At 33.8% G+C, this 15,427-nt stretch overlaps 1 protein-coding gene across 4 annotated transcripts in view; it reads right to left on the bottom strand.

Annotated features, from left to right (window-relative positions):
• Nucleotides 1–2,695: 2,695 nt before the first annotated feature.
• Nucleotides 2,696–15,427, bottom strand: part of FBXO8 (F-box protein 8) — a 16,643-nt gene continuing 3,911 nt past the window's right edge. For all 4 annotated transcript variants that reach the window (XM_027635479.1, XM_027635475.1, XM_027635478.1 and 1 more), the window contains exons 3-6: nt 14,764–14,890; nt 7,440–7,558; nt 5,654–5,850; nt 2,696–4,854 (exon numbers count right to left, since the gene is read on the bottom strand). In XM_027635479.1, coding sequence (XP_027491280.1) covers nt 4,667–4,854; nt 5,654–5,850; nt 7,440–7,558; nt 14,764–14,890 — 631 coding nt within the window. In that variant the 3' untranslated portion in view covers nt 2,696–4,666. The remainder of the gene's footprint in view (nt 4,855–5,653; nt 5,851–7,439; nt 7,559–14,763; nt 14,891–15,427) is intronic.

The raw sequence follows: 15,427 nt of genomic DNA, 5'->3' as shown, positions 1-15,427 counted from the left end.
TAGAGCCTCTTCCTTCTTTTAATGAATTGCAGTTTTTTGCTTTTGTAAAATTGTAAATACAGAAAGTTCCTTTTTAATTTAAGTAAATTTCACATATGAAACAGAAATATTCTGTGTAAAGATTTTCTAATCCATCTTTTCTCTATGCCTATTTATATGAATAAGAAAGGAAAACTGCAAATCTACTAACATTATGCCAGAAAAAACAGAGGTGATGAAGGAGAAATGTGATCTCTTTAAAGTTTTCTACATACACATTTCTGAAACCAATCCTAACTATTTGGGTATGATTTAATTGTGCATATTGTATTGCAAGTCTGAACTTTAACATCTGATAAATAATATCAGAATATCATCTAAAACTTTATCCTATTAAAATCATTATTACATGTAGATTATAAAAGTTTGGATATTATTTCTCTTTAAGGCAAAATGAAACCATAATGTGCCTATGGGAGACACAGGAAATACTTTAAGTCTGTTCTTTTTCCATTTTAATAGTGCTTTTGAGCTTTGTTACTCAAAAGGGTAGATCTTACAATGGCAGAGAACAAGTCATCAGCCTTAATGTTTATGAGATCTGATACAAACATGAAATACTTGAAAAAAATCCTCATTCAATAGAAGTCAAGTAACTTCGACTTTTCTAAATACTTATTGTTATTTTGACATTTTAACATGATCAAGTAGGTATACCTCAATTTTGTTTAAGTACTTAAAATAATTTAATACTTGTTTTCCAAAAACAGAAATATAAACAGTGAACAATGACATCCTTACACAGAGAACAAAATTATTACCACTTCAAAAAAGAGCACTTCCTGTTGGCAATTTTTATCTAAAGAACATTAATAAACTGCAGAATACTGAAGAGGAAACAGTAACATTTATTTGCCCAGTTAGTCAGTTTATTTTCCTAAAGCTGTATTTTTGAACTGTTTATAGTTTTTCTTTTTCCAGTGTGGGGAGTGAAAGGGAAAGGTTGAACAGAACAAATTGAAACATTTTTCCTGAATGCGATATTTTGCTCACTTCAAAATTGACAAACATATCTCTAACTTACATTTGTTTGGGCTTTTGTATGTTAAAGTTTAAATTTAATTTAAATTTTAAAAAGTCAAAGCTGTATAAATGTGTTGTTTAGAGCTTGAATGGAAAGTATTCTAGACCCAAATAGAGTCTGAGAAAATGTATATCAGATACTGCCTAAAACTACCATATGAATATGCAATATATGCCACATTCCTGCAATAAATGCAACGAGAGTCTGAGAATTTAATACATGCGACAATGAGCTCTATTTGTGTGACACTTTACATGGACACAGGTAGACACATTTCCCCTACATGAACACAGAACAGCTGTCCTTCTGTCACATCTGTATATACTGAAGTTAGCAAAATTTCAGAAGTTATTCAGAACCATTCCAGTGTCTTTTAGGACCAGAATACCCAGTGTTTGCAGGGCAATGGGCTGCAGGCTCATTTCTTCCTTCAGTGCTGTGTACAGTCTGTACACTTAGCATTAAGGCAACACCACATGGCCAAAGTTCAAAGGACATGCAGTCGTGGAATCACAATAGCTTGGGAATCACTTTGCAGTTATAGGTTGATCATGCTCATGTAATCAGGCTTGGAATCCTCTACCTAAGTCTTCTGAAGTGCTTGATCAAGGAGCTATTTCCACATCAAATCATTTAGTGACACCTGGATCAATTAAGTATCTATCATTATTTTCTTTTGCAATGTGCATTGAAGAAGACACTGCCCAAAACTCAGTTTTGTGAAGGGTTTTTGGAGGATGACTAAGAGAATTTTTCTCACTTTGTAAGAGTACTATTACACCTGCTTATGACTATTTTTTCCTTTTAAGACAGAAAATTCCCTAATTTCACATAAGGTCCAGATTATTAAAATGCAAAAAATTACTTCTCAGCCACTCTGGAAAAAGACTCGAACTGGAAAGAAAAAAAAAAAAGGACAGAAGAAATATCTATATTCATTCTTTGTTTCTTGGTTGCCTCTGAGGGAATTCACACTTGGCATGTTGTTTGCTACTTCCTGTTCAGCTCTGAGCTAGAAACATAATGTACAACATGAGTTGGGCACTAATCATCTAACACTGTTCAGAATCCTATTGGGAAGATCAGATGTGGTTATCTGTATGCCATTACGGTTTTGTTTCCTTTTCCCTTGGACTTGTCCTATGGAAATTTTAATCATATCATCCTGTTTCTAATTTATCTTCTTGGCTGCTACACTGGCCTTGAAGCTTTCTAAACTTTGCTAATAGACACATTCATCTACTCCAGAAAAAACCCACATGTTCTGTCTACCTGGAGGCTTTGTTTTGTATCAGGGTAAATGGAGATTAAGAGAAATGCAAACTAACAATTCATGCTCTCTTATCAGTGCAAAATCAAAACCAGTATCACTAATGCCAACTTAAATACAAGTCAGAAGAGAATTAAGCCTTCCTCTGCATTTATGGTTTGAGAAGAAAACATTTCCTAATAAAAATAGTTCTAACTTCAAAATTCACTGCATTCTTCTTATTACATGTATAACTTCTGAGGAGTGTTTTCTAGAAAACTGTATTCTGCAGTGTCCACTTAAGATCACTTTAACGAGCCCAGGAGACACTTGTCCTTTATTGTTAGCTAAACAAGTTTTCCCACTTGTTTAGTTTTTTTTCTTTTATTTTTCTAATACAGGAGCAGAAACTCGTGCCTTAAACAAAGCTCCCCACCATACCACACACTCTTTATTTGTGTTTAAGATTAATTGACTGACCAACGCAGAACACATCCTTGGACTTTTTGAAATACATGAAACAAAACAGGGTGAAGAGTAGTTATCCTGAGAGAGGCAAGTGATACTGTAAACCTGTCTGGAAGACAGCTGCTATACTGCTGGCTCCTGGCTTTGTGTGTGTATGCTACATAAATACAAATGGCATTTACACTTGATTAAAGGTAATATAATAAAAAGGTACAACATTTTTTGTGTGCATTTTTATATGTGGACCAGAGCTATAAACAAAATGTACTAAACACTTGAAATAGCAGCAATAGCTACATTTTTTCTTCCTGTCATTTAGGCAGCCCTTATGTGGACTGTCATTGTCATGGTTATTCTCACTTCTAAATAAAATATAACACTCCCTATGTACCAAATGGAAAGCAGCAGTGTAGGCAAAGTGTGTGCCTATGAGGAGTATGACCTGCATTCAGTTCCTGGCTCTGCCATGGGCTTTCTACATAGAAGATCAGATTAATCTGATTAATTAATTAACTAAGAATGCCTTCCCACCTCACCTCATGGTGTGGTAGGGAAAAAGAATAAATGTACTTGTTGCCATGATGAATCCAGATGCTACTGATAGCTGAATATTATGTAAACAAACCTAATGAAGAATAGCTCTTATTTTAACTATGTTATGTCAATTTAAGAAAAGCATTGCTCTGTGAGCTGTCTGAACAAACACCAGGCAAAACCTCATTCAATTCCTGCACATGCACAGCAGTTGCACTGCTAATATTCTACAGACACAACCTGACCTAAGCAATTTTTGAAGTATTTCCATAAATCTAGAACTGTTTAAAAAGCTAGCTATATGACTGATTTTGAAAGTAACTCAGTATCTGACTCTGAAACGGCTCTCGAATCCTGCACAGTCACTGCTCTAATCTTGCACAGTCAGTTTTTAACAGCTTTAGCAATGAGTCATCTGGTATGTATTTGCCCAGGCATTTCCATCATTGACACTTCTAGACTGAGGGAACCAGCTGAAAGCAGCAACACAGTTAGTAGCCCCCACTACTTTCCGTTTGGATTTTTCCTTGCTTACTGTGCTGAATAAGTGATTGTAGTTGCCCTGTTTCCCAAAAACTAGTGTCTGTAAAATAGGTTATATATGTAAATTATGTAAAATTCTCTGTACACTGCATTATTTCCCTTGGTTATCCGTGTATGACATCAGGGTTCATCTAAAATAGAGCCTGTAATCTTTAAAACTGAGTGAATAGCAGATTGGCAATATGCTAATTCAAGTCAGTAAATATAGTATAAAATACCAGTCTAGATATTTTACAAGTGTTCTGTCATCTCCTAGAATAAACTTTATTGTAGTACTCAGACTAATGTTTCTCTAAGTTATGCATCTGAGGTAGTCAGCATTGTAAAAAAAAAATGCAAACAAAAGTACAACACTATTTTAAGAGATAAGAGGAGAAATTTTAGTTAAAATATTTCACAATAAAATAATTATGATTATAAATCTCTTCAGTTAAATATATACACATTACACAGTATTCTAAAAAGAATGAACTTATTAAAGTTTCAAGCAGATCTAACGCACAAATTCACCACTTTGTCAGCTTAGACTGTAATGTCAGTTTAACATTCGTAAATGGCTGTGTCAGACTAATGGCATTGTTTTGTGCAAAACTGAAAAAAATTATGAAAACCAAGTCCTTCCATTCCCATAGTAAATAGATAGAAAAGGTAGTTTACACATACACACACTTACGCACACAAACTTTGATTGCATACAGAGGTTAGAATGACCAGCACTAAAATAACCCCCATCTCTACAAAATAATTAATGTCTTGAATTGACGTAATATTTGAAAATTACAAATTTTAAGTGCTAGCAAATTGTGCTTTTAGGCAGCCACATGGCCAATAAGGTAGATGTTGTCATAAAGGTGCCCTACAAAATCTTCACTAATATTCTGTGCAGCTCGGCGCGTATTTCGGATGAATTCCCTCTTTGACATTTTGTTCTTCACGTGAGGGCTTGTTAGATCAATTGAAAGTAGAATCAAAGAGTAACACAGTACATAAACTGCATCTAGACAAGAGAGAATAAATAAAAAAAGTTTAAAGAAAAAATTGTGATCATTAAAAATATTGTTCCCTCTCTAAGAACCTTATGGTCTTCATCATCTGGGTTCATAATTTTGTTTACATATATGTATGTATATATATATACATATATAACAACTCAAAGGGGTATCCCAGTGAAATGAAATTGAATACAGAAACTTTCAAAGTAATAATGTCAGCAGGTTGCAAAATGAGAATTCACAAATCTCTTAATACTTCTACATAATCCAAAAGTCACTAAGGGCTTTATGCATGTTCATTTAAACAGCTTCTTGAAGATTTTGTGAACTAAAGCCAATATCCTGCAAAAGCTTATCTTTAAAAAAGTAAGCAGTTCCACTGCTGAAAACTGCTTCCCCCCGACAAATTAGAAATGCTCGTTAACTTCGATGAGGCCCAAAATTCCCTTTCATTCCTATGAGACTATCCACAAGGTAAAATGCTAAGTGTGTAAGACTTTGCAAGAGGAAATTCAGAGAGAGTAAAAAACTCAATTAAAAAGCTGAAGCACAGACAAAAGTGAAGGAAATAAACATGGAAATAAACTCTATTAATCAGCTAAAAAAAGAATCTGTATATTTGGGGTTTATTGTTTTTTGTTTGGGTTTTTTTTTAAACCCAACTGGAATTATAACTGTATACTGAACCATGTTTGTACTTTCAGAAATACGTGTTTAGGTGCCGATTTTAAAGCTATCAGAAACAGTAGTATCATCCAGAAACAAAAAGACTAATCCACAAAATCAAAGCTCATTTTTGCTTACCAGGACTAAGGCCAAGTTCTCTCATCAAATCAGGATTACAAGCACAGAATCTGTGAGAGAATTTTGTTATGAGAGTTTCAAGGTACTCCCCACGCTCCTCAGGAGCATGAATGTGTCTGAAGAACTCTCTCAGTGCATTTGGCAAGAACTGATTTCTGAAGTTGTGCAGCGTCACAAGGTCATCCAAAACATCTCGCCTGGTAGAATGAAAACTCACATTATTAGAGAAGTTTCTTTTAACTGTTGAAATATGAAAATGTAGGTTTTAAAAATAAAACTGAAAGCTTTAGAACAGTAGGATCTTTGTTTTCTGCTGAAAGGCAAAATGATCACTAACAGCACAAAGATAATATCAACACGTTTTTCACTTATATAGTAGTCAAATACTATAAAAATATACATTAATCAGAATTCAAAGTTTCTTTATATGTATATTCAATCAGTCTACATGGAGGCTTTGCTTCCTTTAAACTGTGACAAAGCCATTAAAAAAGACAGTACAGGGAGTAAATTCACGTGTCACACATTTCAATGCCTAAGCAGAAGCTGCTATAGGAGTGTCTTGTTAAAACCAGGCTTCATCTAGACAAAATCTGTTCACTTAAGTCCATCAGGGCATACCATGCTCTCAAGTGTTTTCCACTGATCACAGAAACTAAATGAATCTAAAGGATTCATACCAGCCTACAGATTTGCAAAAGACATCTGAAGAAAATTTGGAAGCAAGTTTGAAGTGAACCAAAGAATATTCTGCCATGTTTAACCTAACTTTTACCTTTCAGTACTAAGATGGGAGTTTCAACATTAGAAAACTGGTTTTTATTTTTAGTGTCTGAATACACTGTTTATGAAGGGAAGATGAATGGCAGTAGGGGTTGCTAATAATAACTTGCAACCTCATCCACTAAATGGGTTTGTGTATTTTCTATTGACTAAAAGATTGATACAGCACATGACTGTCAGTGGTGATAACACTGACACACAGAATGCTTCCTTTTATTCCTTTAGTAGTACAGGTTGAAGAGGATGACAAGCAGGAGGGGATTCCTGCTAGGAAGAACAGAAGGACAGCAGCATTTCTATTTAGGTGCCTTTATTGTTCTCCTTCTCTTTCAACTTCTGTTGAAAGTGCTGGTGTTCCTCTTTCCTCATACCGTCCCACCCCAACCTGATGGCACAAGAAAGCACTGTAGAGACAGAAGAGCACACTACAGCAGGGAGACTGTTCCTTACTGCAGCTCATGATGCCTCTAAGAGGATGCACCATTGCATCTTAGGAGGGGTTTGAGATTTGCAGTTGAGAAATATCAGACAATCAAATAATGGTTAGGGGATTCAAAATTAGTTAAAAATCTATCAACCCTTGGTAAAGTGATAACTAATTTTTCTGATTAATATCCATACTAGATAGGGAAAAACCCCCTCAAGTCAAAAAAAGCAGCAAAATATCTATAAAATCCAAATGTTAAACAGTGCAAAGACTATCCTGCGCAGTTTAAATGCTCACCATAACTTCAAAACAATTTATGCCTAGAATTGCAAAAATGCAGGAAAATCTCAGGATGTGAGACTAATTGTTATAGGTGGCATTTTTGAGGGTTCTTATAACGTGTTACAGTCATATAAGTACTTAAACTGAATAACTGTTCAGATTTAGCAGCATCATTTAGTTGCATTTTCTTGCCTTTTTACACCTTTAAAATTGCATCACTACAAACAAAATATTGTTGAATGGTGCTATACATTGAAAATTCATAGAAAATGTTTTAAGAGAAATTCAAATTACCTTTCATCAAGGTAGATTCTCAGCTTCTTCCAATTTAGTGTTCTCGTGCAAAAGATAAACTTAGCTATTTCTTTTGGTGAATCGTCTAATATGCCTTTGGACATAAAGTAGTTGACTCCCTGAGATAAAATACATGTACATATAAATTTGTTTAATCTTCATAATGTATTTGGGAACAAGTATTGTACTTCACAATGTAGGAATGTCATCCTACTAATTAGTTGGGTTGTTTTTCAGAATGATCCCTCCTCCTCTAAATCACATTTCAACATGCACAATACGCTCTAAAATTATAAATCAAATGCAAAGAAACAATTTATTGTTATGGTTGAGATTTTACATTCAGTCTTAGTAGGAAATTTTAAATTATGAACCCTATAATGAGTATGATAGTTCTTTAATAATTTCTTTACAGTGTAGATGAGTATTTTTATTTTCATACTTTGTAATAGTATTTAAAATGCTGCAGGGACCATAACTGTTAAATTCATAACTTTTGTAAATAAGAAAATCTTAGCCATAATGTGTTTAGTCTTTAATATCTTTCATTAAAACAATAATGTTCTCACATGTATACAATGTATCACATTCAAATAGATGCATTAAATGCATTTGTTTAAATGTGTAATAATGCAAATAAACACAAGCACGCTGATTTCAAAGCATAGGTAAATATCAGCATATATAAATATACATACACATAAATAAGAACACTATGCCTAACATAAAAATAGTTTAAAAACACAGAATTGTATATATTTCATATTCATATTATGATTTCCACAATTTTACACTTTTACAAGCACACATTTCTTGCAGAATAAACATGCCAAATTTAATTTTAAAGTATTTCAGTGATATTCAGGATTCTTTCTGGTCATTGAAATATCCCAAAACATAAAAATATTTCCCTTATGATCTCAGAAACCAAAACCCAATTAATGGATTTAAAAAACGTTCACATTTTTCAATAACAAAAATCTAAACCTGAGAATAACTAACCAACTTGTTCCAATTCAGTTTGGTAGGGGCTGAGAGTGGTTCTGAGCATTTGTTACAAGACTTAAGTACAATATATCTTGACTGTAGAATAACATTGAAATGCAGAACATGTAGGACAGTGCATTTCTGCACAGAACAATGTACCAAGGGCACAACCTAAATCACCTTTAAAATACTTCTGAAATATTTTTTCATAAATCCGCTGATATCAGGCTTCCAAATACTTTGCAAGTTTGCCCTTTTAGTTTACATTTCATCCATAAAGACATAGGGGCAACCTGTCATTCAGTGCGTAAGCTAAACTTCCCAGTACTCTTCAATTTTGTGTGAAAAAGAAATAAAGGACTGAGTGCAGGTTTGGAGCATTTTAAGAAGCAGATTAGTAAAGCAAAGCCTCAGTTGCATCAAGCAAAAAAAAAAAAAGTAATTAGAAAATATGTTTAAGAACAAAAGTGAAAAGCCAAGAAACACCTGTAATATTAACTAGCTATTTTTACCAGTCCATAATTTTTGCTTATATATTTATAGAAAATATCTGTTAATAGCACATATTTATTTCATTTAAAAAATGGTTTATAAAAATAAATCTTGCAATGTTAGGACCCAATTTTAAAAGAATCTGTATTTAGGACTGTAATGAAGCATGTATTGCACTATAAATTCACATTTCAGTCCAAATTAGATCATATTTTTGTCCATAACATGGATGGACAACATAACGTTAAGTACTCTTTTGAATTAGAGCTAAATAAGAAACTAAATATGGGAGATTAAAATGAACAACTGTGTATTAATTCCTCAAGAATTTTGGCAATTTATGTAAGATGAGCAGCAGAACATCTTTATATATATCCCGACTTAATGAGATTTACACATTTGCTTCAGTAACGTGTATTTGCTTAAGGTAGTACCAACTGAAGCCTGGCGAGGAAGTCTGAGTAACATTCCTGCCACAACGAACAAACACTTCTGCCACACTTCCAGGAAATACCTGGCATGTCACAGATGAGGCAGAATGAAAATAACACCTTCTTTAAGACAGACAATGGGTTGGTTTCTCTGTGACAGTAAATGCTGTAACTTCTTTCTCGTGCACTACATTGCAACTCAACATCCAATCTTCGCCTGATAGGCTACGAGGTGTTTGCACAGCATTTTTATTCCCTGTCTCTAATTCCCTCTTTCTCCCCCCACCATACTTAATTCTTGATAATATCTTTCTCTGTGAATGCAGTCTCATTCATTTTCCTCAACTCCTTCACAAGTAAACAGAGTATAAATGATATTTACCACATGCCATCATTTTTAGTTGCTTTTTATTTCATTCTAAGCTATCAAAAACACTTTGCAACAGCAGAAACCTGATTTCTCTGTTAAGTTCTTAAATTTTGTCTCCCAGCAAATGAAGTTCATTTACAAGATTTACAGCATGTCATCGAATCTGCTTTTTCTAGCACTGTAAATACTGCCTGGAAACTCTCTCAGAAATCACGCTTCAAACAGATCTCTTTTGGTAGCTAGGGTGGTCACTTGTGGCATACATAATAGCTGAAATAAGTAGTTCTACACGCTATTAAAACCTAAGCTAAGATTATTTATCAGTCAGCTGGTGATTCCCTTAGGAAACATTTGACTGCAGTCAGGTAGGCAGATCTGTGCCACTCTCTGCCAGGTCTGAAGAGGCCTTTTTAACACTTGGGAGACATTGAGGGATGAGCACATACAGTATGTTCTTTTAATTCTGATTCAGAGCACTATAATGTTCTTAGCATTAGAGAATTAGGAGATGCCTCAAGGATACCTTGCCTCTGTGGCAAGAATATTATCACTGAATTTCAGACAGCTCTGGATAAAATATCAACGTATGGAAGCGTTGATTTAAATTACATATGCAAATAACAATCATAACTATAGACTAATAGTAACAACAAAAGCCATTTGTTGTATTTCAGTATGTTATTTTTTACAGTTGCTCCTTTTTTTCCATGCACACAATGCTTGTTTTCCCAACCTATTCTACTACAGCACTGACTCTCCTTGTTTGCTTTTCTGCCTGTTTCCAAGAGCCTTTGCATTCGTTTATATCCATATAGGATACCTAAAATGGAAAACTTTTATTTTTCAGTATTGGTTTCATTTCTGCATTTATTTTCTTCACTGCTAGGAGTACTTTCAGAACACTTCAATACAGCAGTCAACATTAAAACTTCTGTAGTTGCTTTTGACACCTCTGTTTACATATGCATACAAAACAAACCAGACATATTTTAAGTTAATGGCACAGGAATTTTGGAATCAGTGTTTTTCTACATATGTAAATAATTTCTCCTTTTCATATTCAAATGGAATTGTTTGCAAAATCAGAGTCGGGAAACAATGAAGATTTTTATCTAATGCCTACTTAAAGGCAGTGTAGGAAAATATATGACAAATACATTTGTCAATAAAGACAAATTTCACTTAATATTTCAAATTTCCCATAAATGGCTTTACACATGCTGTATTTGTTTAGTTTAAGAGTTTTTAAAGGTGACTAAGGAAAACACTAGTAGTATCTTTACATAAACATTTTTAGATGATTTATATTACTGCAAGTTATAAGTTTTTACATTTTGGTAGGATTACAGAAGTATCAACAAAGTGCTCATATCTTTCTAGTGTGTACTGTATTTAAAAAAGGTGATTTTGATCACCAACAAAATTAAAACATTTTTAAAGAAAAGCTGAGAAAATATATGAATTCAAGTTTAAATAATAGCTTAATTATTTAGTTAAATTCTTCGGAGATAGTGACTCATTTTATTCTGTATATAGAGTATGTAGCATAGTAGGGTGCCAATTTCTTATTGGGGATTCTAGGTAACACTAACATTATTAGCAAAAAATAATTAGACAAAATAATATTATTGCTCCCATTTTTCTAGGGAAATGCAGTATCTTTATATAGTTCATGGTGCATCTTCTGGAAAAAATGCACAGTACAGATGAGATATTTTCTACTAGAAATTTTTAAGATTCTTTTACTAAATAATGAATCAAGTAATTTGGTGACAAATGTGGACACAATATATAACATACATTTCAGTGTCACTTTCACTGTACCTCTTTAAAATACAGTTTCAGTGATACAAACTTATGATGGCAGAAATTGCAAGTAGAACACAGAAATATTTTCCACATTACACAGAATCCATAACTAATAATTTACAAGATTAAACCTCTCTGACTTTAATGTAGAGTTTTCAAAAGGTTTGAGCTGTATGTTCCTTTCCAACTTTTTTGATAAATCACACAAAAGAACTTCTTCCCCCTATAGCATACACATAATTCTGGTAGTCTTCAGACAGATAAATCAATGCATCTAAAAATTGGCTTGCTTAGTAAATGATAATGAAATAGGATAAGTTTCAAAAAAAACTGCTTAGAAATATACAGCATTGTAAACATTCCACCATCTACACACTATCTATAATTAAAGTCAGGTAAGGTAGCTGACTTTATATACAAGTGGCAAATCATTTAAAATCAGGAAAAGGTCAGAAAAAACTGACCTCCCTGACAAAAACTAAGGGCACTTGATAGTGAAAAAGACAATCAGAAGAGTGGAAAGCCAGGCTTAGCATAAGCACTGTCTTACTGAACTTTATTATTATGCTATATAAAGGAAATCACAACCTCATTAAAGACTGACAGGATGAAAAAAAAAAAAATATCTTTCTGACCAAAAGATTTTATTTTGTACCTTCAGTTTCAATTTTAACTACATAGCATAGCTCCACATACTAAACTTGACAATATATTTTGTAGGGAGTTAGAAACTGGATACAAAACAGTGGGAAATAACTTCTGGTTGCTTACAAATTCTGAGTCATAAGCACATGAGTTGAAATGAGCACTGCATGAGAAATATTTCACATACACCATACACTCCCCTTAAAATAAAATACAGCAGAGACCATGTAGGCAGATTAAACAACACAATATTCATACTCATATGTTAATACTGACACTAAATTCCCCCCTCTCCAAAGAAACAACAAAAAACCAGGTTCCAAAATCTTGGCTACAGTGGTGGTGCCATATGAAAAAAAACCCAACAAAACCAAACAACCAATCAACCAAAAAAAAAACCCAACCCAAACATGCACTGGAGGGGTTTTTTATGTGTAATGTGATTAGGCACATCCTTTCAGCTGAATGTGAGCACTTGCTATGAATTATGCAAGCTCATGCACACAATCAACACGTTAAACTACAGCAGATATCACAACACCATGCACACAACAATGGCTAACCAGAGAATCCTACCACAAAGTGTGTAGATGCTCTTCCCTACCCCGTGAGCCACCGCTAGCTCTGGAGCTGTTGCTGTGGAGCCTGGTTACCCACTTTCATGACATGGGCGGTGTCCTTTGGAGAATCTTGCTCCTGTGGCTGTAAGTATTCCTATTTTTATAGTAATTTGATCAGGTCTGTTATCAAATGTAAAGCAGAGTTTGGCAGGAAATTGGAAGACACAATTTGTAATAGTGGAACCTCATATCATATAGTCCAGTTACAGTGTCCTTATAATAATAATTCTGCCAATATCACAGTTGTAAACAATAAAAGCAATTGTTGAAACTCAGGCCCTGAATGATTCCTACCAGGCTATGGTGCTCCACAGGGAGAGAGGAACAGAGCCCTTAGGAGATACCCCGAGGTTCTCATCTCTCATTGAAGCAGACTGTTTGTACTACTATTGTACAATAAAACCATAATGAACCCATAGGAAGCAAGAGGAGCATAATAAAGTTAATACCTAACTTAGGTATACTATAAATTAGCTCTAATCTGCAGATCTTAATTTCCTTTAAAAATAATGGATTTTTTTATTAAGTGCCTTTTGTGAAGGCTCCAAATGCTTTAAACATATGAAGATTACTTTATATAGGGTTGAAATATAACAGCACATTATAAACTCACATAGTTAAGTTAAAGATTGTGTTAAACTGAAATACAAAGAAAAATTTGGATGGACAAAGTTGCTACCAATTAAAACTTGATATATTATTGAAAACATTTAAGTTACCTAAATACTCCATTTCATTTGAAAACCTTTATATTTTTTACTAAATTTATGAAAATTCTGCTGAAAATCAATATTAATCACTCAAGTGGCAAGGTGCTGAATCTCAACACTGTGTATCAGAATTCAAGGCAGAGTTCTATGACAAAAATTACAAAATACTCCAATTTTTGATAAAAGTAGTGGTCTCTTGATCAAGCAGAACATGAGATAAAGCAAGAACTTAAGCAAAATCACATTATTGTAATGATTTATACCACTGCTTTATTTATTTCACCCTGTGGTAACAAGTTCATATTTTCTGTATCATATCTGCAGAGTGCAATTTGCTTCTAGAAGTATATCTTTTCATATCTCTTAGTCCTTTTCCTACTTTGGATTTATTCAATTACCACTTCTTTCTGTATGCATAATTATATGCAGGAAGTTAATGCTACTTTTGTTCAGTATTGCATTGTGTACACTCCTTTCCTACAAAACATTAAGCAGGAGTCTGGCTTTGTCACTTGGGCACTAATTGCATATCTTCCAGGCAAAAGTTGTCTACTTTCATACTCTTTTCTTCTTTGAAAGGTGACAGACTGAAAGAAGAAACTGACTGTTCCAGTTAGTTACATGAATTAATAAATGCAAACCTTTCAATTTGACATGGGATATGTTTTTTGAAGATAAATTTATGTTTTTCTATACTATAAAGATTATGCAATACAAATATCCACAGAAATCAAATCAAACTGAACTTCAGAATAGTTCAGCAGTATATCTTTCCCATAATACTTCAAGATTTGCCCCTTGATAGTGGAAATTAAGTAAAAGTCGCTTACAACAAAACATAATTGTCATAGAAGTAGTCAGACTTAATACCTCATTCTACTTTACCTGAAGTGGAACCAAACTCATACTCTGTAGAAGCATTTTAGTATTTTAATTTATGGAAGTGTCTTATTGTCCTTTAAAAATTCACCGCTGTCTCTTCAGTTAGGATATGTGCCTTGTTCCTAAGTCAATATGTGGTTATGGATTTCTGGCATCCATAGGTCAGACTGGTACAGAGTACTTAAGAGGCAAGTCATGTAAATGGTGTGCACAGCTACAATACTCAAAAAAAGACCAGAATAGGGCTGTAGCTTAGTATTAACCACCCCTACAGTAAAACAAACACTTATTAAAACTTGTTTTTTATATAGCTTTAGTTATAAAACAACAATCACAATTATTTTAACTGTGTATTACTGTCATCAACAGTTCACTTACCTCATCAGGGTTGGCATTAAAGGTGAGACTTCCCTCATCTAGCTGCATATACAATTTTCTAAAAGAAAATCCTAGAGGTGGATTCTTATTGTATATAGAACAGTGACCCCAAGTGGATTTGCACAACCTACGAAAACAGAATTAGTCTATTATAAAAATTCTTTTCTGAATTGCATATATTTTACAGAAGCAAAATGTAATCAACACTGCAAAGCTAAATACTCAAACTATAGGAAAAGTTAGAAATAGGTTATTAATTCTTTCAGTTATTAATTCTTTTGCATGTGTGTTGCTACAATCTTCAATTATATGATCATTTTTTTCTTCTCACAGGGGTTTTGGTGTATTTGAGTGCAAACTCGAAACATATCCCAGTAGGTGGCATCATAACGAAATCCACACAGTGGAGACCTCTGGCCCTGGTAGTATCTGAACAAGAACTGTGAGGTGTTGTTCTCCTGCAGTATTATGACAAATAAAACACTGTGTTTCTTTTCTTGTGCAGTGAATGAGACACCACATCTGCACAAAAGTATGCCACTAACTCACCACTTTCCCCACCTTTTCCACCAGAATCTTCTTTTTCATGTCTTGGCCAGTCCTAATTACTAGATCTAGCCCCATCCCTCTGTATCTTCTATAACTTCTCAGTTTCTTTCCCTTC

Source organism: Corapipo altera, unplaced genomic scaffold (genome assembly GCF_003945725.1).
Source record: "Corapipo altera isolate COAL_440 unplaced genomic scaffold, ASM394572v1 22b, whole genome shotgun sequence".
NCBI classification, from domain to species: Eukaryota; Metazoa; Chordata; class Aves; order Passeriformes; family Pipridae; genus Corapipo; species Corapipo altera.
The sequence above is the reverse complement of the archived record's forward strand: the minus strand, read 5'-3'. Positions and strand labels throughout refer to the sequence as shown.